Below are 27598 nucleotides of genomic sequence, written 5' to 3'. Positions count from 1 at the left end.
TATTTTTTTTATTTATTTATTTATTTATTTATTTTTTCATTTTTCTGAAGCTGGAAACAGGGAGAGACAGTCAGACAGACTCCCGCATGCGCCCGACCGGGATCCACCCGGCACGCCCACCAGGGGCGGTGCTCTGCCCCTCAGGGGGCGATGCTCTGCCCATCCTGGGCGTCGCCATATTGCGACCAGAGCCACTCTAGCGCCTGAGGCAGAGGCCACAGAGCCATGCCCAGCGCCCGGGCCATCTCTGCTCCAATGGAGCCTTGGCTGCGGGAGGGGAAGAGAGAGACAGAGAGGAAAGCGCGGCGGAGGGGTGGAGAAGCAAATGGGCGCTTCTCCTGTGTGCCCTGGCCGGGAATCGAACCCGGGTCCTCCGCACGCTAGGCCGACGCTCTACCGCTGAGCCAACCGGCCAGGGCTCTGGTAAAATCTTTGAACCTTTGGCTTTAATCCCCATCATGTGAAAACATGAGCACACACGGTTTTCCCGTATGTTTTAGGTGTCTCACAGAGGCCGAGTGAAACTCCCGCGTGTGGCATGGGAGGCGGCGGTGACACCCGCCAGGGGCAAAGGCAGAGAGAGCGTGGGGGGTGGCGTCCTGGAGAACACGGCCCTGCTTCTCAAACCCCCACCTCCCTGTTTCCTCATTTGAAGCTAAGGTAGGAACAGGTGGTGGCCGCGCTGGCCTCTGGAGGGGACAAAGCCAGGTGCAGCAGCCCAGGCCAGAGCGCGCTGCCGTCCAGGATGGTTCTGGGGAGCTCCTGGGGCTGGGGTCCCAACGTAGACCCTCCTGGATCACCTTCTCTGACCCTTTGCTCTGTGCCAGGCACTGTGCTGGATGTTGAGGGGACTAAGGACAGATTAGTGTCCTTGTATTTCAGGAGGCCAGGCCGAGATTTGGGACACTCAGGTCTCAAGTCTGTAGCAGGGAGTGGGAGAAGTTAGGGCCAGAGCAGATGCTTCCATGCAGTAAGCACCATCTGTAGATGAAATAAATACATTTCCAGTTCAGACTGGTGCTGTGGTGGTTCCATTTGAATGCGTGCTGTTGTGAGAACAAATTGCACATTGAAGGACACAGTTGTTTTCACTGTTTGTCCTACTGCGCTTTCACACCTCTTCCATTCCCTGGTGGGAATCATGAACTGTCTGAGGTTGAAAGTCGTGCTGACACTGGATTGGTTAGGTAGTGGCCCAGGCCTCGGTGGCAGGTCTGTGCTGGTTGGGAGAGGGGGCACCTCTGTAGCCCTAGCAGTGAAATCTGCTGGCATGGGTCTCTTAACAGGGTAGGGGATATGAAAGGAAGGCACAAGAGCTGGTCCACTGTTCTGATCCCATAGGAAGCAACCCCCCCCCCCCCCCCCCATCATCCCAATCTAATTCACACAATTTCGCTGAACCCGAGAGACCCGTTTGGTCTGGCGCTGGCCACGGGCCTTGTCTGTGCCGACTAGCTGCCCCCCTCTGCTGGTTTCTTCTGACATCCTTTCAGATCCTCCATCTTGACTTCTCCGGAGCCTGCACATGTGAATTCAAATCCTAGCACCTCACATTCTAGATGTGTAGCTTTGGGCAAGTTATTTTACCTCTCTGCGCCTCAGTTTCCTCAAATAAAAGTCTATGACACTAACTTTGTAGAATTGTTATGATTAAATGCATTAAAACATGTCAAGCACTAGGGATAAAAATAATTCAGTACCTCCTGTCATTATAGCAAGGTGCCACAGCATGGAGGCTAAGCATGGGCCTAGAATCCAAGGGCCTGGGTTTGAATTCTGACTGTCCCTTCCTAGCTCTGAGATTTTGAGCAAGTTTCTTAACATCTTTATGTTCCAGTCTTCTTTCCTACAGCACAAGGATAATAATTGGATTCATATCAGATGGTTGTTGTGACAAATTATGGAGGAAAGCCCCTGGTACACACTAAGTGTTACATGAACAGTAAGTTACTAATTTTGTTTTACAGATGAAAAAACAGAGAGGTCAAGTAACTTTTCTGAAGTCACATAGCTAACAGAAGGCGGTGCTGAAACTGTGTGAAAACCAGATCCCCCCCAAAAGGGGAAGCATTGCCGTGCCTCTTCAAAGTATTTTCCTTATTTTCAGGGTAAGAGGGAGTTTCTCCCACAGCCCCAGAATTCCTGTTCAGCTGTGCACAGCTATTTCCAAATCAGCTGAACATCGAACCCCCATCCTGGACCTGGGAGAGGTTGCTGTTGTGATTGCTGTTTTGGTCCGATATGGATTTGCTGACACACTCAGACCATTATTACCCTGGGAAGTGGTTCTCTTGTCTCCCAGGCTCACTGGGGAGAGTTTGGTGTTAGGGCCACACCAGGCCAGGCCTGCAGGGAAAGTCTTGCCCACTGTTGTTCAAAGACCCATTGGCCTGTGCCTCGCATGTAGGCAAAATAGCACGATCTCTATGCTTCACTGAACACATAATTCAAAGGTTACAGATGCTTAAAACAGGCATGTCCAGACATCCCCAAATCCTGTCCTTATTATGTAACCTCCAGTAACCCCTTTTAGCATCTTACATTTCTTGCTATATTTATAGGAGTTACAACCAGTTTGTCTAACTGAAAATTATGCATGTGTGTGAGCATGTATGTGTTTGTGCATAGTATGCATGTTTATATGCATGTGTATGTGTGTTTGTGTGTGTGAGTTTCTCTTCCTTCCATAGGGAATATTAGCAAAGCTGCTAACCATCTCCATGGAAACCAACCTTCCGGTCCCTCAGGCTTCTGCAGTGCAGAACACATCATCTGTAAGGTGGGAGGAGTCTGATGAGGCAACTCAACAGAACACAGCACAGGCCAGTCTGGAGGGCCCGTCCCTTCTTGGGGACCCCTAAATCACTAGCGGGAATCCCATGTTTTCACCTCATGAAAGCTTATTACTGTGCACAGTTCTGATCGCCAAGCAGCTTTTGGTGGTTTCGTCACTCCCCATCCTGCCGTTAAATGTAGGTCTCTATGGTAACCTGTGATACAGTCCATGTAAAAAACGGTAATTTCTTCATTACACTAAGATACCCCTCTCCCAATCCTGCTACTTCCAGGTCTCTTGTGTGCTTGCCACGTGTTCCCTCTTGTTCTTTGGTTCTTCTTCAGTCTGCTGAGGGACAAAGGTGATTTTAAAAGGAATAATCTAGCCCTGGCTGGTTGGCTCAGTGGTAGAGCATTGGCCGGCATGTGGAAGTCCTGGGTTTCATTCCCGGTCAGGGCACACAGGAGAAGCGACCATCTGCTTCTCCACCCCTCCCCCTCTCCTTCCTCTCTATCTCTCTTCTCCTCTAGGAGCTAAGGCTCCACTGGAGCAAAGTTTGTCCGGGTGCTGAAGATGGCTCCATGGCCTCCGCCTCAGGCACTAGAATGGCTCCAATTGCAGCGGAGCAATGCCCCAGATGGGCAGAGCATCGCCCCCTGGTGGGCATGCCGGGTGGATCCCAGTTGGGCTCATGCCAGAGTCTGTCTGTCTGCCTCCCCCACCTGCGTCTCACTTTCGAAAAATCCAAAAAAAAAAAAAAAAAAAAGGAATAATCTGATTAAAAAACAAAAACCTTTCCTTTACTCTTTTCCACTTTTTCTCCATTAGAGGAGAAAGGCTCTCAACAATATACTAAATCTTTATTGAATTTTTGACAGGGAGAAAAATAGTTATGAATCCTTATGGTCAGAGGTATAAACAGTTGGATATTAGGCTCCGAAGGTGTGTTAGAAATTTAGAGATATTAACAGATGGAATAAGACCGCTATTTCATGAACTATTGTGAAACATGTTGAGGCCACCAGCATTTCCCCCAGGCACGTGCCTTTGCCCCTTCGTGACCGTGAAAAGTTTTTCAGCATCCTTAGAATTGTCCGGATCTTCAAACAGTTTCCTGAGTTATTCAGTCTCACCCGCACTGGAGCTGCTGGACATTGGCCTTCTGTGGTTATGGTTTTACGTTTTGTTTATAGTTTGTTTCGTTGTCGTTCTTTGTTTGTTTGTTTTTGGCAGCAAATAGGGAAATGCTCCACATCTCTTACAGTCTGGCTGACCATTTTGCCTGGTAAGCTCTAGGAAAATAGAACGTAGGATCAGATCATTTGAGAAACGGATTGTGCTCAGTTGTTTGTGATGTTAAAGTTGCAATCAGAATGCCATTGCCTCAAAGCTAAGGTTGCTCTTCTGCCTGCTTCTTAGACTCCCGAACTCCTGGCATTTGAAAACCATCATTTCTTATTATTAGAGTGATTATGGCAAGAGATTACAGTTTGAGAACATTTGGAAACTGAAATTCCACTTGACAAATCTAGAAATAAATTATATATTTAGAAAAAAAGAGTCTGAAACCATACTCCCTCTCAAATAACATGCTACTTATAAAATGATGTGGTTACTCTTTTTAGTAAATCTGTCAGTCTTCTTAAAATTTTGCCTTTTGCTGCATTTGTCTGCCACCAGTTCGGATGTAAGAGTAGGCTCCTGGAAGAATGCAGACATGCCTTTCAGAATTGCCAAAAGTTGATTCATTTATGATTTATATTTTGCTGTCAAAAAAGGTTAGTCACTGAGAAGTCATTAAAGTAATTTTCCCATCAGAAAAATCTGGAAACCATAATGAGAGAGGAAAAATAGATTGAAAAACTCACCTACATTTCTAATTTCATGTGAATAGAAGTAATATTTCTTGTGCTTGGGAAATAAAAAAGAGCCAAAAATAACCTTTGGAATATATCAGATATCATAATTATAAATGAAAAGAAATTGCCTAGTTAAATTCTGAAGGAGGTTTTTCTGTTTTGGTTCCCAAAGTTAAACTGTGAGAATTTTTACCTGTTTAAGGGTGTTAGTCATTGTTTGGCGGGGTAGTAAGTGATATCCATACAGTGTGAGTTCCCACCCTACCTGGAACACAGCAATTTGATACTGACACTAACCACTCGGCAATAGCACCAGACCCACAAGTGAAGGGCTCCATTCTCCACAATTTTACCTTTCTTCAGACACCAGATGCACCTTGGGGGTCCCCAGGCCACCTGCTCTTCTGGTCTATATTTCTGACCACACTTCTGGCTATAAATATGGTTCCCATGTCCCTCTTGGGTTCAGTACTTTGCTAGAATGACTCTCAGAATTCAAGAAAGCGCTACACTTGTGATTAGTTTTGTTATAGAGATATATACACAGGTGAGGTCTGGGAGGGAGTACAGAGCTCCCGTGTCCTCTGCCCATGGCTTCAGGGCACATCACCCTCCAGAGATGTCAACCGCTCATCAACCAGGCAGCTCCACTGAGCTTTGTGCACAGAGAATGACTAATTGAATTGTTGCTCAAACGTGGTCCCTTCTCCCCATAAAGGTCAGGCTTGGTAACTCTGGTGACTAGCTCCCTTCCTGGAGCCACCAAGAGCCACTATGAGTCATCTCATACAGACATCCTTGTTACTCAGGAAACTCCATAGGGTTCTGAAGCTCTGTGCCAGGACCCAGGGCAAAAACTAGATCTATTCTTCATGATGCCACAAAGCCTGTATAATGGACAAGATAAATCACTCACGGTGTCTGTGCTTACTGCCCCGATATCGGGCACATGCTGCTTTATGCACACCGTGGTCAAATTTGTCACTTTGCTTCTAGCATGGTTGTTAGGGTAGCAAGCCTTTATTTAGTTATTTGTCCAAATTTCTTCCAAAATACAGCAAAATACATGACATGTGTGTTCTTCCCATCTTCCTAGTTGCAGTTTAAGTCATTTTTATCCTTTTACTATCCCTCTTCCAACCCTGACTTTCATGTAAAAAAATTGTTTCCTGAACATGGAAATTCAGAGGCTTCTACTTCAGGCTACTGCTTCTGTTTTCCCTTTCTTTTTATTTATTAAAAAATATTTTTTTGAGAGAGGAAAAGAGAGAGAGAGAGAAGCATCAACTCCTTGCACTGAGTGTGTGTGCCATTGATTGCTTCTCATATGTGCCCTGATGGGCTTGAGCCGACGACCTTGGTGCTCTGGGACAGCACTCCGTCCACTGCACCACCAGCCAGGGCCTGTTCTTCCTTTCTTTCCCCCTATCTTGGGCCAGTTAGCAAACTGGTAGTTTACTTCAGTGTCCTCAACAAACTGAGATTTTTTTCCCTTATGGAAAAAAACTGGTGCCTAGGAAATGAAGGATGTAGCATTCTTTCCATTTTGAGGATTCTTTACTTAGGGGCAAGGCTTCAAGCAGTCCAGACTCCAAAATGGATATTCTGACTTAGAGGGTCATAAATTGATGGGCCAAATAGACTTTTCTGGAAATACTTTTGTTTTCTCAAATAGTTTGGCAGAGTAAAGGCTCCGGGCATACGGCGATTTATTGGGTTATAAACTTTTCTGTCTCTTAGTTACCACATCCACTGTTGCATGACTTGGTGAAGAGGTGACTAAATTTAAAGTAATAATTTTTTAAAATTGAGGTTAAACTCACCTTACATAAAATTAACCATTTGAAAGTGAACAATACAGCGGCATTTGATGCGTTTCTAATGTATTGCTCAACCGCCACCTCTGTGTAGTTCCAAAATCTGTTCATCACCCTGAAAGGAAACCTGTACTCATTAAGCAATTACTCCCCTTCAGAGGGTAATTATTTTTAAACAAAACCTCATTTTCAGTCATCAACTAACAAATACTTATGCCTACTCTGTTAGGGATGCGTGTTGAATACTTTCTTCCCTTGTCATTTTCTTATTTTTTCCTAAATGTGTGTATATGGTTATAGGAAGAGGCTGCTTGGCTGGGTCTGGTCAGTCAGGAGAACTATATATATGGAAGTCTTACTCCGTACAGAGTCTCTAGCCTCCATTTTATTCTGAAAAATGCAGACACACAGCAAATAGTGCTAAATGATTGCGTTTTACTGTTTTAGGATTAGAATTTATATTGTCAAACAGCTGTACCATTTTAAAGATCTCATTAGGCAAACAGAAGTCCGGAACAGCTGGAAATGAGATTTTATATTTGAGTTGATGCAAAGTTGCTAACAGGGGAAGCACTATGCAGGAACCCAGGGACCGGCACACCTATTTGCTAAAACTGCACATTACAGTGTTTCTAAGGAGACATTTTGTACTGACCGGCAGTCTGGATTCACCCGTCTCCCTGCCTGAGGGTGACCTTGGAGAGGCAGTTGTAGAGCAATTGGATGCACGTGAGGGATGACAAGATCCTCATTATGGGAGGTCTGAAAGTTGGGGAGTGGCCCTCAGACACCATTTCATAATGAAGAGTGTGTCAGGGTGAGGCAGGCAGGCGCTCCGCTCCCTGTGGGGGACAGGGGAGTGCTCAGATGCTGGATTCTGTACCTCCAACACCACACAGTGAGCAACCAGTCTCCCGGGACCAGCTCCTACAACCTGGAGCTCTAGTTTCTGGAAGCCCACACAGTACTCGGCTCCATAACTTCTGATGACTGTCTACTATTTTACTCAGAGGACTCTCTGTCCAAAGACACTCCTGAATTGTGTTTTCCTCCTTAGCATTGAGAGGTATGGTTTTGTGGAGAGGAGGTTGGGGACAAGAAAATGACTGTCTTCGTTTTGAATGCTGGCATCCATGGCTCTGCTGGTTCACGTAGACCAGTGAGTAGGGAACGTCTCTAGGAGCTCAATCTCCATGGTTTCATGTCTCTTTTATAGGACATAAATCCCACCACCAGTCTTAGGTTCAATGAGGGATGGCAGTCACTTTGTCTAGGAGCCACAGAGCCAAGTGCTTTCTCGTGCACACTGAGACTGTGTCTTGAATGATAGCACAGATTATTTAGTGAAACTGACATACAAATGGCTCTTATACAAAATAGTGTATAGTCTGGCTAATTAGAGGGCCAGTAAGTGTCAGGATAACTCCGGGATTCCCAATTTTTAAATCCACTGGATGTCATATAGGGCAGATTGTTCCTCTTTTTAATCTCACATTTAACACCTTTGCAATCTTTACAATAATATCACTGTTAGACAAATGTAATTCTGAAGCAAAGTATCATTCCATTAACACCTCCCTTTGTGTTCATTTCTTAGTGCTTCCATAACAGATTACTCAAAACCTGGTCATTCAAAACAGAAATTTGTTCTCACAGTTCTGGAGGCAAGAAGCCTGAGACCAGGGTCTTAGCAAGATGACACTCTCCCCGGAGGCTCCAGAGGAAAGTCCTCCCTTGTGTCTTTCAGCCTCTGAAAGCTTTGGCTTGTGGGCTCATCGCTCTGACTTTCAAGGCCAGTATTTTCCAATCTCCCTTCCCTGTTCTGCCTTCACAGGGCCGTTCCAATGGTGTGTGGTCAGACCTCTCTTACTTACCTCTAAGGAGGACACAGGTAGCTGCATTTTGGGCCCACCTGGATAATACAGGATAGTCTCCCCAGGTCAAGATCCTTAACTTAATTATATAGTTGCCAAGACCGCCCTCCATTTTTTCTTCATACAAGGTCATGGTCACAGGTAGCAGGGATTAGGATGTAATTCCTTTGTGGAGGCTGATTTGTTTATTTATTTTAGCCAACTGCAGAAATTAAGCAGATTTCTTTAATGCAGGACATCTTAAATCCTTTACTATACTCACAGGCACTGGGAATCATGAGAAGGGCAAGGACTTCCTAAAATTATTGAATCCTTCATCGACCCTGCTTTTTAAACATTGATTCTGAGGATATCATGGGACTAATGTCCCTAGGAATCTACTTCAGAAAATGCTGGTCTACAAACTCTTCACTGGCCCCACCCACCATTCCTGGATGTTTTCATATTATTTCCCTACTTCAAATGTTCAGCTTTAGTCAACATGCCCTAATCATTGTTCTCTAAACATACCCGAACTGTCTGCCTCCATAGTTTTCTTCTAAGACAAGAGCCCCCCCCCCCATTTAAGCCTCTCTGCTCCCCACCCCCTAGCCTGCAGCTCTGTCACCTGCTGCTGCTCCTCATCGGCCCTGACCACTCCCCAGAGCCTTCCTGGACATACCAAGAAAGAGTTTCTCTATTTTCAAATCTCAGCTTCAATGTTGCGATATCCCAGGATCCTTAATAGTCAAGTACAGAAATATGCCAATAGTTAACTTCTCTGACAGTGAGCAGAGTCAAGGTTATCCCTATAACGGTCTTGTCTTTCATTCCAATATGGAAAGACAGGTTGGTGTCTTGCTACAAAATCTTGAGGTTTCTCTGGGAAATGGGTTGTTGTGAGCTGAACTTCATCTGATTTTGTGCCTTGGTTAAAAAAAAAAAAAAAAAAAAAAGGAAAGGGGAGATCTTCAGGTGTACTCCACTCACCTGAAATTTTATCATTTACTTCCTACGACAAGGCAAGAAGAGCTCTCGCCCTGCTGTCGAAAGTAGCGTTGAACTGTTAGGTCAGCCTTTGGGGCATGGCTCTTGTTTTATAACTTATCTCCCCTCCAAATACACTCACAGTGCCTTCTGGTAAGTGCTTATTGATTACTTGGTTAATTATTTGTGATGCTCTCACCCTTGATTTATTTATTTTTTTAAAGATTATATTTTAGGAGGACACAGAGAAGAATCATGTAAAATAATTTTGAGGAACATCACTCCTGATTTACTGAAAAGATGATTTCTCCCTTCCATGATGGTCCCGGAGTAGCAGGCGCAAGCCCGGCGGGAGAAAGTGGTGACATGGCCTGCTCCATGGAGAGTCTCCATCATGCAGTTGACACCGTCTTTCCTTCTATTAAAGCCACGGAGAGAGGGTGTGAGTCAGACATCGGAGGAGAGTGTCCTGGATTAAAAACACACCCAGACTCGTTTCCTTCTATCTGTTATCTTACTGACCGCACTCTTGTTGAGAATGTGTGCTGGGACGAAGGACAAAGGAGTCCCCGGAGGTTTAGGGACTCATGCTGTGGAGGAGAAAATAATGGGGGGAAAGAGGACATTCAGGGGTCAGGGCACGCTGACCATCAGGCCCTTTTCTTTGGCTCCATTGCAAATTTACTGCTAGGTGAGAGCTGGAGCCATAATTGGGATTAAGTAAGAATCTACAAAGGAAAACTCCCTAGGGACCAAGCAGGGGGTGTTGTTTGTCTTGAGTGTGATGTTAAGAAGTGAGAATTGAGGTTGATCTCTGTTAAACTTGTGAGCTGGACTTTATGGGTCCAGGGAGCAAACACTGTCATATTGCAAGGGAAGCATCTGTACACTGACTTGATACCCTAAATTGATTATGGCAACAATGAAAGTTTAAGTTGAAGGCACAGTATTCCTTGTCCAAATGCAGGTACTATAGGTAACAAACACCGCATATTAAAATTCCCAAAGTAGTAGAAATAGGTCAACAAGAGGATTTATTTATTTATTTATTTATTTATTTATTTATTTTTTAGCATCTAAAGACATCTTATAGAACCAGGCCATGACCCTTGGATCTAAGAGAGCTGAATACAGTACAAGGTGACAGATTTCAACGATACAGATATTTCTATACGGGGCAAAATCATAAGTGAAGTGAGGAACGGAAATAATAAGTTACCATTTTGTTTTTGCATACTTGATATGGGACAGTCATTATGCTAAATGCTTTATATGCATACCCCCCCCCCCCAAAGGAAACAGAGCCAGTTTAAAATGGAGTGGGAGCTGCCATCCAGAGGAACTGCCCTGCACGTCTGGCTTACGCCTCAAACCTTGGAGTGTTAGAGCAGAATCACCTTTGCCCGGGGCCTAAGCAACCTTGTGCCCCAAAGAACTGTTAGTAAGAATAACAAGAAAGCAATATGATCACTAGAGGACAGATGACTACTGGACCAAAAATTAAAAACATTGTTTAGAATTAGATCACTATGTTACCTGCACCAATAGCAATGCTTTTCTTCTACGGAGGGAATTGTCTTCTTCCCTTTCTCATCAATATCCCTGACCTTTGTCTCCCGTTGGAACACTAGACTTCTGTCTGAATCAGTGCCTCCCAAACAGCTTTGATCTCAAATAAATGCTTGTTGCTTCTCACTTTGAAAAGCCTTTTATTTTCAGGTTAGCATGGATTATATATTAGCTTTCAATACATGACCATATATTCAATATGCATATATTAGCTTTCAATGTATTAGCTTATACATGTATATGCATACATAAATGCAATTATTTACACATATGCTTATATGTGTTACATATGTGTAAATAGCTTGTAGCTACATATGCATTAGTTTTATGTGAATTATTAGAACACTGCCCAGGAGTTGTTATGCTCAGATGCAGAGACTCGGGGAAGACTGGTTAAGTCACTTGCAAGCAGGCTCCCAGTGAGAGGGTTGCAGTGCTGTGGCTGGAAAGGTCACACTGAGTGGCGAGCCAGATTGCCCTCACCATGCACGCCAGGGGTGTTTGGCTAATTGTGTGGAGACATTGATGAATGCAGCTGTGGGCTGCAGAGCAAGTCTCTGAGTCAATATTTAAGCACCAAGAAGCCCTCCACCCCTTGAACGCCTTTGAATCCAAAGTTTAATAACCTTGTGAGGGAGATTTAATCCAAGAGCACAGCACAGAATAAATGCAGGCAGCGCTGTCTCTACTGCTGCACACCCCCCTTCAGCACAATACTCTGAGGAAGCCAAGGCTTGGTGAAGTCTGGGGAGTGACCTTCTCCCACCAGGTGACACCCACCTTTGCCCAATATTAACTTTCTCAGTGACAGCAACCGGGTGCTTCCCTTGCCTGCCTCCCCTTCCTAAATTTATGGAGGTACAGGGAGCCACTGTCCCAGCTCATACACCTGTCACCAGCAGGAAGAACAGGGCTGGGAGGGGGAGGGCACAGCAGCCCTGCACAAGGGAACAAGTGGGTGACAGATCATTGATGGTAATTCCCTGAAAGGACCTGTCCTCTTTCTCTGGGGGTATAAACAAGGCAGAGAGGGCTACATCAGGCAAAACCCAAATTCCTCCTCCTCGAGGTCCACATCAGTCTAGGTCCAAGAGAATGCCTAGACGCTGGGCATGGGTGGCCCTTCCTAGCCCTGTGGCTGAGCTCTGGGAGCTGGAGCCTCCGAAGCCAGTGTTCTCTGCGCCCCTCCCCCCATCTGCTCACGCACATTCTCAGTGTGTCATCTCAGGCACAGCGCTTCTGAGCCGTGCACACGGACACATTCTCCTGCTCTAGCTGGCCACGTTTGCTTGCCTGGTTGGCCATCTGTCCCCTACATGCTGGTCTTTCTCCCTGCCATGCCTCTGGGCAGGGGACCCTTCTCTCTGCAACCTGAGGGTGCAGAATAAAACTTGAGACCTAAATGCCAGCCCCCCAGCCCACACTGTGCCATCCCTAACCTGGAGGGCATACCCTCTCAGCCCCTCCGTCTTCTTCCATGGAACCTGAGGCTCCCAGAGGCCTGGAGAGCAGGTGTGGAGGTCGGTGTGGGGAGGAGAGGAACTGGGCAGTGGGAGGAGGGAGGGGACGATCATGGGAGGGGTGGCAGGTGGTGGGAGGGTGGAGCAGGCTTTCAGAGCCAGGTGGCAGCTCGTGGGAGGAGGGAGGGGAAGGACAGTAAGCCGGGGTGGCAGTTGGTGGGAAGCAGGGAAGGCGAGTGGAGAAAGTGGGAGGCAAGAGAGTTTAAAAATGTATTTACTTTTTTACTTTGGGCTGGAGCAAAGGCAAAAGGGGGTGAGCATGTTTTGTATTCCCTCTGGGACTGCCCCCCCACCACGTGGAGCCAGCTCTGCCTTTCAGTCTTGAGAGGGCGCTATGGCTCCTTCACTAGCACACCTACCTTCGCTGCGGAAAAGTAGCGGATTGGTGTGTGCTCGGTCTTCCTTCTGCCCGGTTTTACCTGGAGCACTCTTCCCAACCTCTCAACAGCGGGTGACTTTGCTGCCATGGCAAACTTAGTAATGTCTGAAGAGCTTTGGTTCTCACAACTAAAGACTTTTGGTTGTCACACAACTGGCATCTAGTGAGTTGGGGTTGAGGCGACCATTAAGCATCCTGCAATGCACAGAACTCTACAATGAAGAACAGTCCAGCTCCAAATGCCAATGGTGCCCAAGCTGAGCAACCCCAGTCCTGACCTTCCTAGTGCCAGAGAGAAGGTGTGGGTGTCAGAGATGAACTTCTTACCAAACGCGACAGGGACCTTCATCAGGGGGTGAGGGTCAAGGTGATCTCCAAGATCTCAGAAGGAGGGGAAATGGGTTTGAGAAAACAGCCCTTGTTTTATTCCCACTTGCTTGAAGACCAGTAATGACTTACACGAAAGTTGGGCACCTCAAGCTGAGATTTACTCACTTATTTTGTCCATTCTGAACATTGTTGTGTGTCTTTACCAGGAAGACCACTTAAACGGCTTGCTAGTCTCGGAGATGGCAAGGGGGGACATTGCATTGTGCTTTGGAGTTGGCTTTTAGGGTGTGGGGCCTCGGCCATGAGTGCAGGGGACAGCAGATGGAAATACAGGAGCACGAAGTCCCCATTTTGAGGGATATGGGAGGGAGGAGAAGGGGGCAAGCTCATTTCCACGGAGCTGTGGCTCAGGCCATGAAGCTGCACAAGGATTAGAATCCATTTCAGGCCCTCTGACCTCAAAGCTGGAATCTCTGATTCCAACTGAACAAACAGGCCCATAATCTCAACCAGATAACAATTATTTTTGAATTTGAAAGATGTTTTCTAGGAAGGACAAGCATGTGCTTCCTATTGAAAAAAATAAAGATAAAAATAACAGCTTTTTAGAGGTGCGCAGCCAGGGAACCCTGAAGGCTCCCTCCTGCTTTGGGTCAAATGGCACTTGTCTGCCTAATGGTGGGGCTGAGATGGTGTCACGCTGGTATCAAAGGTCAAATACAGTCTTTGGCACAGACCTGCGTTTTGGGGCTCTGGCCAGCTGGCCCCTCTTACCACCCACTCTGGGGCCTCCTTCCCCTCACTCTGTGCACAGTAAGGTGACCAATCGTCCTCCTTCAGGGAGGACAGTCCTTCTTTTGTAAGTTCCGTCCTCCCTCAAAAAGTGTCCTCCTACATGTCCTCCTTTTTGATACTGGGAGACATCTGTAAATGTCTGTATTCGATCAATGCAGAGTCGATCCATTGCATGGGATGTGACGTATTTGTATCTAAATGAGTACTTTTTTTTTTTACAATTATTAAAAATTAATAGGGATGTAAGCATAATTACAATATAAAATATTACAAATGTTTTTATTATGCATTTATCATATTATAGTGTATTATTGTTGCAATGAATAAAATGTCCTTTTATTTATGGTATTGTTTTCTTCAATTTATTTTTGTCCTCCTTTTCATTGTAAAAAGGTTGGTCACCTTAGCACAGATACCCCCAGGAGTGAGCACGCGGAGAGGAGGCTGCACCCGTCAGAGTGGAGAGGACAGACCCAGTTTGGTGAGTGTGAATGGGTGGGACAATTGAGGGGTAGGACACTCCGGATCATGAGGGAACGAGAGAACCAGCCTCTACCTGGGCTTCTGGAACCCATTCCAAAGCACATGGCAGAACTTCCGGGTCAGGGAAGGGCTGCTTCTGCCCAAGCCTGCTGCTCACCTGTGTCAACTCCCCTGCAAGTGGTGCTCACTGTCCTGGGCTTGCGCCTTATCCACCACCGAGGCTGGAAGACCCAGGGGAAGGGAGGTAGGCACTGTCAGGAGAGTCTTAGAGAGAGCCTGGTGGCCACAGTGTCATATGTCGTCTATTGAGAGGGAAAGCAAATGGGAAGAGAGGCCTTGCAGAGAGGAGGGGACAGCAAAGGGTAGGAGGCCCACTGCCAGGGAGACAGGTCCACTGCCAGGGAGAGCTGATGGAGCACATGTCCCGGGGCGCCAAGAAGGCCCGAAACCTCCTGTTTAGAGGAACCGTTGCCGATGCAGCAACGCTTCCCGAGGCGCTGTCACTGAGGACTCATCATATAATAATCAGAAGTAAGAGAGCCATGGCTGAAAGCATGTGCTGGCAGGAACCCGCGGTCAAGAGTGAGGGTCTGATGTCGTCGAGTCGGGTTACTTTTGAAATGACCTCACAATTTCAGTATTTAAAATGAGATTTATTGGTAGGGAAAAGGTATGTTTAAAAAGCACCGCTGGACGGACCTGGTGTAGCTTTAGTTCCTGAGGATAAAGCGCCGTGTAGTGCTCTCAGGACGCCTTACAAAGAATAGTCCTGCCTGCTGGAAACGCCCTCCCTGGCCCTAACTCCCAGTCCAGCTGGGGGTCTGTTACCAGCCGTGGTCAGAGGCCCAAGTCTGTGCGCTACATGTGCTTGAACCTGGGATTTCTGCCTTTTTCCACTGGGGAGGGGTTGGCAACGCTGCGCTGCGTTAAAATCCTACACCCTGGCCCGGCCTGGGGGTGAGGAAGCACCTCTTCCTCTACTGCACTTCTGCCCCAACCCACAATCCACAGACCGAGGCATTGTTCTAGGATGCTGATTGACTGAAAAACCATAAATGCTGTACCATCACCCACAGGAAAGTCCCACGCACACTTGGGTCCCTTTATGATCTGACCCCTCCCTGAGTGCCCAGCCCCTGCTGCCTCACTGCCTTGGCTCCTGGCTGCTGCGTTATCAGTGCTCTGCTGTTCCCCATCGGCCACGTCCTCACACCTCTGTCCTTCCCCATCCTGTGTCCGGGGTCTTGGCACGCACATGCCCACCAGCTGCCTCGTGGAGCCCATGTGGCCTTGGTGTGCCTTTATGAGGCACACACGTGTTGGGAGGAGAGCCTGGCTGGGCACCTCCAGCCTGTGGTACTTGTCAGGCGCATTTCTCTGTATTGGAACTGTCAGTTTCCTGCCTCCTTCACCCCAAAATACTGCACATGATGTGAGCAGGGACCCGTCCCCTCATCTTTTCATGCCTTAACACCTATTGGAGTTATAACAGCAGTGCCATAAGGAAGGAATAAATAATAAAAACCACTGCCTTTAATAGAACTAATTTAATCAGCAATTATAATTGGTTCCAGCTCTTCATTTCATTTGACATTAGAAAATTGCAAGTCTGGGCTACATTTGAGCCATTTCTTTAATTGTAGGAGGAATTCCCTCTGCATCAAAGCAAACAGCCAAGACCTGTAAGTGTCTCCTAGCACAGGCCCTCAGGCAGTGGAGGGAACTGGCATGGTCCCTCCCTCCTGGGAAAGGACTGCCTGTCCTGAAGCCACTAGGGACAGCAGCCACTCTGCTATGTATTTGAAAATGGTGATGTGCAACTCTTTTCTTTCCAGATGTGTTATCATTGGGATATCAGGGTGGAACCTAGGAGGAGGGAACAGTCTGGTTGGAATGACTTGTGACGGAGACTGGAAAGGGTTCTGTGGCTGGCAAAGGACAAGCTTGGGGCACACGTGTCTAAGAGAGGGTGGACAGATGGTGACGGAAAACAACTCTGTTCAAGATGCGGAGTGAGCTACTGCTGGCCTCGTGCGGCTCAGGTGGCCACCATCCACTGTGACACACGGCAGACACGTGACCTTTGCAGACAGGAGGTGGAAGTGGGGCTTCAGGAGTGCCAGTCCAACACTGGGTCAGGGGCCTCTGCAAGGGGCCCTGCAGTTGGGGATGGCATCGTGGCCAAGCCTCCCCCCTGTCCTGCTCTTCTGTCACCACGTATAAGACCAGATAGATATCTGACTATAATCCACATTGTCAATGGACCCATGTGGCGAGACTTCCTTTGCTGTACTTGACACTTTCTCAAGAGCTCCAGGTGTGGGGGAGGTATATTACAGGACACAACCAGGGTGTAAATTTTCACAAAAATTTAGGTAAGAACAGCCTACAACACTTCCATACCGACCACAATTCCGGAACCTCCAGGCTATTTGCATGCCTCTGGACACTCCCTCGTTTGTCACTGCCTGACTTAGATTTCAGTAGCCAGGACAGAGCCTGCCCACTCCCTGGTCACCTCTAATGACAGCACAGAGCAGGATTTGCTTTCCTTGGTTGGGTCACTGTTTCCTATTTACAGACAGGGCTGGGAGTCTCCATGGGCCAGGCTTGTAGCTCGACTGCAGTTAGTGGATGGGGTAACAAAGGGCTCACAGCAATTTCCTCCAGTCAGGTTTTGAGCTGTACCTTTTGGGGCAAGGCTTCTGGTGGTCTAAGTATGAAAACATCCATTTGCAAGAGGCAAACAAAGATGGACGCGTTAAAAGACAGGGCTAAGAAATCAATTGCCTTTGGTAGGTTGAATGTCCACAGGGGTTAGTCTGAGTGTGTAGTGACTCATTTAAGACCCCACAGAGCCTCTCAGTCACCCCCGTCCCTGCCTCCTTCCCTTGGCCACATGTCTCCTGTGTGCCCCTGGGTTGTGTCTTCTTTCTCTTTAACAGCTCCTTCTCTGTGTCTTTTTCATATCTATATACGTATATATTTTTTCTGTGTACTTTTCTCATGTGTAATTTTCCTGTCTCTCTGTTTCTTCTTCTACATTATTTTTCTTCCTTTCTCTATGTCTTTTCTTCCTTATCAAGCCCCCTTCTGATTTCAACAATGTAACATAAAAATATTTTAAAGTATTACATATTATTTATTTAAGTTAACTTCAATTAAACATTTAAATGCCTGTTAATGTTTTTTTGTCTCTTGCTTGCCCTTAAAAAAATGACTAAAGTTGATTAATGGCACATGAGAGAAAGAAACATTCCTCATTCCTGCCCTAGAAGGTGAAGAGGTCGCCTGTCCACAATCATCCACAGCTGCTGACCCCTATGGTGACAGAATACTCGCTCTCTGCACTTCTAGTTAAACATGGAGATGTTCTAGGAATCAGATGTTTTTTTCTGTGCAGTTTAATAAGCAGAGTGTTTACTGGCTCGAGAAAACCATTCAGTGCACTGTGTCCTGGGCATTTGTGGCTTTGTTTATGTCCCTTTCCTCCAGTGGCCACGGATTTGATGTTCCCATCAAATTTATTGTGTAATCATTGTACGGTAATCCTTTGCTTAGCCTACTGGTAGAATTTCCCTACAAAATTATGTATTTATTTCCTTGTAGGTGTCCTGTGTGGAATAAATGTAGACTTGTATGTAACATTATTCATGAGTTTGGCTTTGATGCAGTATTTATTAGCATTGACTACCTGATTAACTTTCATAGTTGAGAACCTAGAAGAGTTATAGCACATCCTGTATATTTTATAATTTTCTCTATCTTTGTAGGGATGAGTGAACTGGAATGTTGGTTACAATTCCAAGGTCTGTTCTCAAATTTTAAATTTCCTTGTGCATTGAACATATCTGTGTGCTTTTTTATATAAAGACAAAGCAAATTAGAAGAACAACTGTGTACTTTCATCTACCCAAGGGTTTGGAATTCAATTTTGACAGAATTCCCTTATGCCAATGGAGTCGTAGAGCAAAATCATTACAATCATAGCAGAGGCAAACCTGAAACCTAAAACCAACCAATCAGTAGTCCAGTGAGGGGCTGTCATTTAAATGCATGTGGATTAAGCAAAGAGAAAAAGACATAGACAACGGTATAGCGATTGCAAGAAAAGGGGTAGGGGAGATAGAAATGGATAAAGGAGGAAGAAATGGTGATGGAAGGAGACTTGACTTGGGGTAGTGAACACACAGTACCATATACAGATAATGTATTTATAGAACTGTACACCTGAAACCTGTATGATTTTACTAATGTCACCCTAATAAATTCAATAGAAAAAGAAATTAGAAAACAATAAATACATTTGGATCTAAAAGAGATAGAAAATTAAAATACTATTATTAAAAATATTGTCCAGTAGATATCCTATAGTGCCTTTAATGTTTGACAGTTCAGTTAGGTGAGTTAAAATGACATTTACCAAATATCTAATAGGAGCCTCATTGTGAAAACTCTGAGCGTCACGACCCATGTGCAACACTAGTTTAATTCGCTTACACACTCAAAATGCCATTCACTGGCAGTGATACCAGGTTCCAAGCTCACCATCTTTCAAGAATTCAGAGAATCTGCAGGTCTTTTGTGTTGGTGACTTTGGATTTAGAAATTAGAACTAAATCTGCTAGTGTGGGGAGGATTGTGAATTAGGAAATGCTATACATGGTCTCCTGTATTTTGACAACACAAGCTTATTAGTTTTGCAGTGGTAGGTAATCTTACTACGCATTTCATTCAGGTCTGAGAAGTACATTCAATGAGTTTAAGATTCTTTCCCTTCCAGAGAGCCAGTTTGGGGGGTCTTTAAACTACATGGCCAGTCCTTTGCACATTTTTGTTCAGGTAAAAAGAAGCATGGAGCAGAAAGGGCAGGGAAGATACAGTGGTGTGAGAGGTCTTCCGCAGTCCTTTTGAGTCATTGTGTATCTGGTGAAAGTAGTATGTGTTCAAGACAAATGAAATTAGGCAGGGGTTTTGGGGGGAGGGAAGAAATGAAAGAAATACAATGTAAAGAACTTTTTAACATGATTCATTCTTGGTGAGGGGCAGACCTTTGGGGACAAGGGCTCACTGACTGCGTCACAAAAGAACACTTGTATTTTATTATGTTTGAGGGATAACAGAAGGAGAAAGCAGGTGCCCAACTAAATGTGGGCAAGGTTAATGGTGACTATTGCAGGTCAAATTTAATAAGGTGTTCATGGCCCTAATGACAATGGAGAAGTGTTTGCAAGCTTCCCTTGTAACTTTAAATATGTATATTTTCAAAGAAAAAAAAGTATGCATTGTCTGTTTATTTCGTATCTATGTGGTCTTCCATACTTAAACTTCAACATCTCTCATTTTGCTGGAGGATTTATTTTAATAAATTCTTCCTAAAAATATGTATCCTGTTTATGTAGTTTAGAAGCTTAGAACATTATGCCACTGATCTAATTCAAACCCAAATCATTACAAGCTACTTACACCTTAAGCATTTTATTTTTAAATAGTTCTGCTTGAAATTTCTCAACAACACTTGAAAAGTTTAATGAACACAAACCATTATTTCCTCTCTTTAGCTTATCCAGCCTATGGAATATCTGCACATAAAACTTCAGCTGACTTGGACCAAACTTGCTAAAACCAGTTTTGAATAACTGTGGGTCCTGATCCCCAACACAGTGCTACAGATAAAATCCATTTTGATGCTTCAGCTCCCTATGTTCAGCAACAACAATTTCAGCACAGTATTTGACCCCATCCAGGATGGAGTTTTGAATGATGCCTACTATATAACAACAACACAATGTGGCATGTGTCAAGTAGACTTTGGCGATCACAACAGTGAAAGGCAAATCAGATAATCACAGGGGATATGGTTTGTGCAAGAGTGTGGTTTTCCCAGGCAAAGACAACACAAAGAAAGAAAATTATAGGCCAATATACCTGATGAATATAGATGCTAAAATCCTCAACAAAGTATTAGCAAACTGGATCCAGCAATATATGAAAAAAAATCATACACCATGATCAAGTGGGATTTATTCTGGGGAGGCAAGGCTGTTACAATATTCACAAATCAATCAATGTGATTCATCACATAAACAAAAGGAAGGAGAAAAATCACATGATAATTTCAATAGATGCAGTAAAAGAATCTGATAAAATTCAACACCCATTCATGATCAAAACTCTCAGCAAAGTGGGAATACAGGGAACATACCTCAACATAATAAAGGTCATTTATGACAAACCCACAGCCAATATCATACTCAATGGGCAAAAATTAAAAGTAATCCCCTTAAGATCAGGAACAAGGCAGGGGTGCCCCTTTAACCACTCTTATTCAACATAGTTCTGAAAGTCCTAGCCACAGCAATCAGACAAGGGACCTGATAAATAAATTCAGCAATGTGGCAGGATATAAAATTAATACTCAGAAATCAGAGGCATTTTTATACACCAACAATGAACTGTCAGAAAGAGAAATTAAGGAAACAATCCCCTTCATTATTGCAACCAAAAAAATAAAGTACCTATGAGTAAATTTAACCAAGGAGATTAAAGACTTATATTTAGAAAATTATAAAACATTGATAAAAGAAATCAAGGAAGATACAAACAAGTGGAAGCATATACCGTGCTCATGGTTAGGAAGAATAAACATCATTAAAATGTCTATATAACCCAAAGCAATTTATAAATTCAATGCAATACCAATGACATACTTCAAAGATATAGAACACATATTCCAAAAACTTATATGGAACCAAAAAAACAAAACAAAACAAAAAAAACCCCAACAAACACCACGAATAGCCTCAGCAATCTTAACAAGGCAGAATAAAGTGGGAGGTATCACACTTCCTGATATCAAGTTATACTACAAGGTCATTGTACTCAAAACAGCCTGGTACTGGCATAAGAACAGGCATATAGATCAATGGAACAGAACAGAGAACCCAGAAATAAACCCACACTTTTGTGGACAACTGATATTTGACAAAGGAGGTAAGAGCATACAATGGAGTAAAGACAGCCTCTTTAACAAATGGTGTTGGGAAAATTGGACATCTACCTGCAAAAATGAAACTAGACCACCAACTTACACCATTCACAAAAATAAACTCAGAATGGATAAAAGATTTAAATTTAAGCCGTGAAACCATAAGCATCTTAGAAGAAAACATAGGCAGTAAGCTCTCTGACATCTCTCGCAGCAATATATTTGCCAATTTATCTCCATAGGCAAGTGAAATAAAAGACAGGATAAACAAATGGGACTTTATCAAACTAAAGAGTTTTGCACAGCTAAAGACAATAAAAACAGAATAAAAAGACAAACTACACAATGGGAGGACATATTCGACAATACGTCTGATAAGGGGTTAATAACCAAAATTTATAAAGAACTTGTAAAACTCAACAGCAAGAAGACAAACAATCCAATCAAAACATGGGCAAAAGAAATGAATAAACACTTCTCCAAAGAGGACATATAGATGGCCATTAGGCATATGAAAAAATGCTCAACACCACTAATCACTAGGGAAATGCAAATTAAAACCAAAATGAGATATCACCTCACAGTCAGAATGGTGCTCATCAATTAAACAACACAGAATAAGTGCTGGCGAGGATGTGGAGAAAAGGGAACCCTCCTGCACTGCTGGTGGGAATGCAGACTGCTGCAGCCACTGTGGAAAACAGTATGAAGATTCCTCAAAAAATCAAACTGCCTTTTGACCCAGTTATTCCACTTTTAGGAATATAACCCAAGAACACCATAACAATGTTTCAAAAGGAGAAATGCACCCCCATGTTTATGGCAGCATTGTTCACAATAGCGAAGATCTGGGAACAGCCCAAGTGTCTTGTCAGTGGACGAGTGGATTAAAAAGCTTTGGTACCTATATACTATGGAATACTACTCAGCCATAAGAAATGATGACATCGGATCATTTACAACAACATGGATGGACCTCGATAACATTATACTGAGTAAAATAAGTAAATCAGAAAAAACTAAGAACTTTTTGATTCCATACATACAACGGACATAAAAATGAGACTCAGAGACATGGACAAGAGTGTGGTGGTTATGGGGGAGGGGGGTAGGGAAGGAGAGGGAGAAGGTGGGGAGAGGGGAGGGGCACAAAGAAAACCAGATAGAAGGTGACAGAAGACAATTTGACTTTGGGTGATGGGTATGCAATATAATCAAATGTCAAAATAACCTGGAGATGTTTTCTCTGAATTTATGTACCCTGATTTATCAATGTCACCCCATTAAAATTAATAATAAAAAAATTAAAGAAAAAAAGAGTGCAGTTTTCCATTCAAAATAAAAAATAAAGAATAAATGTCAGGTTACTCACTCATGGATTCTGTCAACTTGGCCATTGTTGCAGTTTCTTTTTTGTGCTTTTCCTGGGGGTGAGAAGAAAAAACAGCAGTGGATAAAGCATGTCTTGGAGAAAAATGAACATAGTGGGTCTATTACAGTTCTATCTCCCTCCCTTCTTTTTCTATGTTACAATTTGATCACCAGTAGTGAAAAGAATTTAAAAATCTCACGTTATATTTACATGATCAGTTAGGCACAAAAAAAGAGATTTTTTTTAAAGGACCTCACAAAACTTGCCACTGCCTCTGCCACAGTGATCTTGGATATATATAATTGGTGACGCACGACCCGTCTCCAGAACCTCTTTGACACTGGAGTTCTGACATCCGTATGCCGATTCTCTGCTCTCTATTTTCTTCAGCTGAAGCTTTCCTGGTATTTTTGGAGCTGGTATTTTTGTAGTCATTTGGTTTCTTTCTTTCTTTTTTTCCTAAAAGCTAAATAGATTTTATACATTTTTCTTTGTCTTACTTTTTTGACTTCCTGGAATCTTTTAAAAGTCATCACTTTTGGTGGGTTTATAACCTTATCTATTTTGAGCTGAAAACATTTTTGTTTCAACTGAGATATAGGTTATAACCCACTGAGTTGGAGGGCTGAGGGTATATGCAGAAATGGAATCTGTCTTAATCAAAAAAGTATTTTGGAGATATTATAAATAAGTCATCTTGACTGAAAGGTTCTCTTCAGTTTCTTCAGAGATCTTTAACTTTCTTGGGTTCCTGACATGTATGGTAACTGAAATATCAGCCACTATTATTTTACTTTTTGGAAGAATTATTCTTTTTCTCATTGTGAAACCAACACATGCCCATTATTTAAAAACTCAGATAATATTGAAAACTTATAAATCAGAAAATATGGTCATCCATAATACCATGCACAGAGGAAACCACTGTCATATTTTTGTGAACACCTTTGCATCCATCTTTATAGCTATGAATATATACAGACAGGGAAATATAAACTCAATTCTATACATATAAATATCTATGCTCTACATACAATGTTGTAAGTTGCTCTTTCACTTAATACCCCATCATCTATCTTTCTGTGTCAATAAAGTTAGAACACATCATCAGTTTTTGAATGACTGAGAAGCATTTATCATGGGTTATAATATAATTTCCTTAACCAGATTCCATTTTATTTACTTACCATTTTTCCCTCTTTTACACAATGCTGTGATGAGCATTCTTGAACTCACATTTTTGTGCACTTGGTCTATTAATGACTGAGGCTAAATCTTAGGGTTAGGTATGGGCTAGTCAAAAAGTGTGGCTATTAAGAATTTTGACAATTGTCCCCCGCAAAGTTCAGGTTGCTAATAGTGTATAAAAGTGTTTCCTTATGTTCTTGTCACTTGTCAATGGCATTAGCACATCCCCTGCCCCCTAATCTTTTCCAAAGTGATAGTCAAAAAGTGATATCTTGTTATTTTATACTGTCATTTTCCTTTCTCTAACTCTTTTTTAGGGACAAGCAGGGAGTTACGTCCTAGGTAGCCTGCATGTCTCAGTGCTTCAGCTCCTCCGCCGTCAGCAATGCTGGTTCTGAGAAGCCAAAGATGCTTTGGCAATCACTGTTTCCTGTGCCAAGACCCCTCCATTTCCATTTCCTCCTGTGCTCTCCAAAGACACCCTTGAGAACTGCACTGGACACCATGAATCTCTAGTTTTCCCCTGCTCTTCCTAACCATCTTTCTGATTTTTATTTCTGAAAATGTCCATGCTAAAGTGTGGCCATGTGTCACATTGCATAATTTGTTATGGGGATAAGGGATTCCAGGACCTTTGGAGAAACCAAGTTTTGCATGCCAATAGCCTCACTGGGGGTTCCCAACAGCACAGCCATCGTGACTGGGAAGCAGCTCATGGTTGACCAGAAGTCTCTGCCACTGAAGGACTGCCTGCCCCTCCAGGGTCCTACTCATCACGAGTGTAGACAGCTGGTGACCACGCATCCCACAACCCCATTTCCAACATCCTCTACTACAATATCTTCCAGAACCTGGACAAACCTTTCAAAAGGGCTGGGTTTTTTATGCTCTAGGAGGCCATCCACTCAAAATTGTGTTGTCATACATTTCAGAGAAGAACAGAAATATTTAAAGTTTGGAGAAAACATGATGACATGTTTGAACAAAATATGCCAACAGATGTTGAAAAAAAAATCCTAAGTCTTGTTAAAATCACATCAAACATTTCAGGAAGAGTATTGACCCTTAGTGGGTAATTTCTTTCTTTTTTTTCTGTCTGACTGTATTCTCTCTACCACATCTGGAAATGGAAATAAAAGCTCAGCGGTTTGCTTGGTGTGCGTTGTGCGTGTGTGTGTGTGTGTCTGTGTGTGATTTATGCCCACACTTCTGTTTTAACTAAGGAGAGTGTGGCTTTGTACTGGAACTATGCCAGAAAGATACTTCTCTCCGACTGTCTGAAATGATACAGGGGTTTTAAATAGGGCAATTATAGCAGAGTCTGGCTGTAGCTCAAAGCTAAGACTAATACTAATACTGTACATGTGCTTGGCCAGTGATGGTGCAGCGGATAAAGCGTTGACTTGGAATGCTGAGGTCTCTCATTGGAAACCCAGACTTGCCCTGTCAAGGCACCAATAAGAAGCAGCTGCTACTAGTTGATGTTTCCTGCCCCTCCCCCTCCCCTTTCTCTCTCTCTCTGTCCTCTTCTAAATCTCAAGAAATAAAATCCTAGAAAAAATACTGTGTGAGTGTATTCGTACATGCACGTGTGTGTGTGCATGTGTTAGAGAGAGGGTGAGAAATAGAGGAGGGAGAAGAGAGCTCAGGAATCAGAGCCTCCGGAGAGAGTAGAGGAGCTTTCCTGCTGGGCAGAGGGCGGAGCCTGCAGGTGGGCGGGGCCAGTGCCTTGATTTCTGCTCCCCTGCAGTAGGCTTTTAAGGATAAAGGGGAAAGTCGTCAGAGTTGATATATCTCAATCCAATCATATGTTCATCTCATCTTGGATATTTTTATCTCTCCAAAATGTGTGCTTATATTCATCAGAAAACTGGCTTTTTTCAAGTTACAACCATTTCAGGAAACATTTCTATAAAGTAGGGAAGAATAATGCCATTTTATGACCTGGTCTCCTCATTGACAGCTCACCCTTAGGTTAGAACAGGGGCCCTCCAATCTCCCACGTTGTTCTTAGAGTTCTCTACAAATGTGCCAGCTGTAGCCCACTTCCTCTTTCCTGACATGGTGCCATAACAGGTCACCTGAGGACTTACTCAAGAGGAAAACAACACATTCCCAGTTAGCCAATCAAATAAGTGTTCTTATCACATGGTATCATATATAGCGGCTTGTATTGTAATGGAAAGCTAATGGAGATATGTGATAGCATGCAGGTAGGGTTTGGGACAGTAACAATAGTAATCTTTAACAATCATTTCACATTGATTGTAGCCTGGCACTATGTTACCTGCATTATTAGACTATCTCATTTATTTCTCACAATGAGTCTACGAAATTAGTACCATCATTCTTACTTTGCAGATGGAGAAATTGAGGACCAGAGAGGTTGAGCCAATTTTCCCAGGTCACATAGCTGGCAGGGAGAAAAATGGGCTATAAAACTCATGAAGGTTCTAAGTCATGGAACCAGAGCTGGCTTCACAGAGGAAGAACACTGATGTGTCCAAAAGGGGGAAGAAGATGAGCAAGACAGAATATTCCAGGTGAAGAACAGCAGGAGATAGGGAACCTTGGTGTCTGAGGAACAGCAGGTGACAGGTGAACTGAAGACAAGCCTGAAAAGAGTAGCAGGGAACTAGCTTAAAAAATTATGGTGTAGCCCTGGCTAGGTAGCTCAGTTGGTTAGAGCATCATCCTAATTACACTAAGATTGTGGGTTTGATCCCCAGTCAGGGCACATACAAGAATCAACCAATGAATGCACAACTAAGTGGAACAACAAATCAAAGTTTTTCTCTCTCTTCCCCTGTCTCTAAAACCAGTAAATAACATTAAATTAAGGTATAACTGGTGGACCATGACTCCAGGCTGAGTGGCTCAGGAGGGAGACGAGGCTGAAGCTGGGGGTATCTGAAGCTGTGGAGGAGGAAGGGGCCAAACCCCGAATCTGTGTGCATGCCGTGGGGAAACCCAGGAAGCTTACTCTCTCCTGGAAACCAAGCGGTGTGAAGAAATAAGAACCAGAATGGTACCAGAAAGTGGTACCATTTTCCATAAGAGAGTTTGTTTTATTCTTATTTTACTCAGTATGTGGCTCCTATGGTGATTTAAAGTTTTTGTAATTTGGGGTAAAAAACATCTGAAGGGAAGTGTTTGAAGAAGACAAATTCTTCACTGAGCAGGCCATACAGGATGCTTTTGGTGATACAACCTTCTGTGCAGAAGGCTGAGAACCCTTGCCTCACCCAGAACCCCTTCCTAAGGTTCCTTATGTATAGGTCACCCGGCTGGGTTCCCTGCGATGCCACCACTCTGGTCATGTTCACCAGACTAGGGAGGGTCCAAATACACTGAGACATTGGGGTGTCTTATAAAAATAAATTAAAACATAACCTTGGCTATGTTTGTACTGATCACCTGGATTCACCTGTGCTTCAGAGGGAGTGTCAGGTGGGAGGAAAGGGTTTGGAGCTGCACCCTGGGCGATTTCTTGGAAGCATGCTGAGTATGTGAACTCCTGCCGAGGGAGACACTTCTGAGGTTAAGGGAAAACAGCTGGACCAGACAGCTGCTGGGGTTTCTCAGAACCTGCGTGTGTCCTGCCCTGCTGAAACTGGTGGCCACACTCTAGACTCCACATTAATATCCAGGCAACATTTCCTGAATGCCCAGGTGGCTGGTT

General features: G+C 43.9%; 1 protein-coding gene across 2 annotated transcripts in view; it reads right to left on the bottom strand.

The window, feature by feature from the left end:
* Positions 1–27598, bottom strand: part of KCNJ6 (potassium inwardly rectifying channel subfamily J member 6) — a 221954-nt gene that overhangs the window by 137084 nt on the left and 57272 nt on the right. The window contains exon 2 of one of the 2 annotated variants that reach the window (XM_066259383.1): positions 22729–22774. In XM_066259383.1, the coding sequence (XP_066115480.1) occupies positions 22729–22753 (25 nt within the window). In that variant the 5' untranslated portion in view covers positions 22754–22774. Of the gene's footprint in view, positions 1–22728; positions 22781–27598 lie in introns of both variants that reach the window. The other variant, XM_066259382.1, reaches the window with a different exon arrangement.

This window comes from Saccopteryx bilineata, chromosome 2 (genome assembly GCF_036850765.1).
Source record: "Saccopteryx bilineata isolate mSacBil1 chromosome 2, mSacBil1_pri_phased_curated, whole genome shotgun sequence".
Taxonomy (NCBI): Eukaryota; Metazoa; Chordata; class Mammalia; order Chiroptera; family Emballonuridae; genus Saccopteryx; species Saccopteryx bilineata.
The sequence above is the reverse complement of the archived record's forward strand: the minus strand, read 5'-3'. Positions and strand labels throughout refer to the sequence as shown.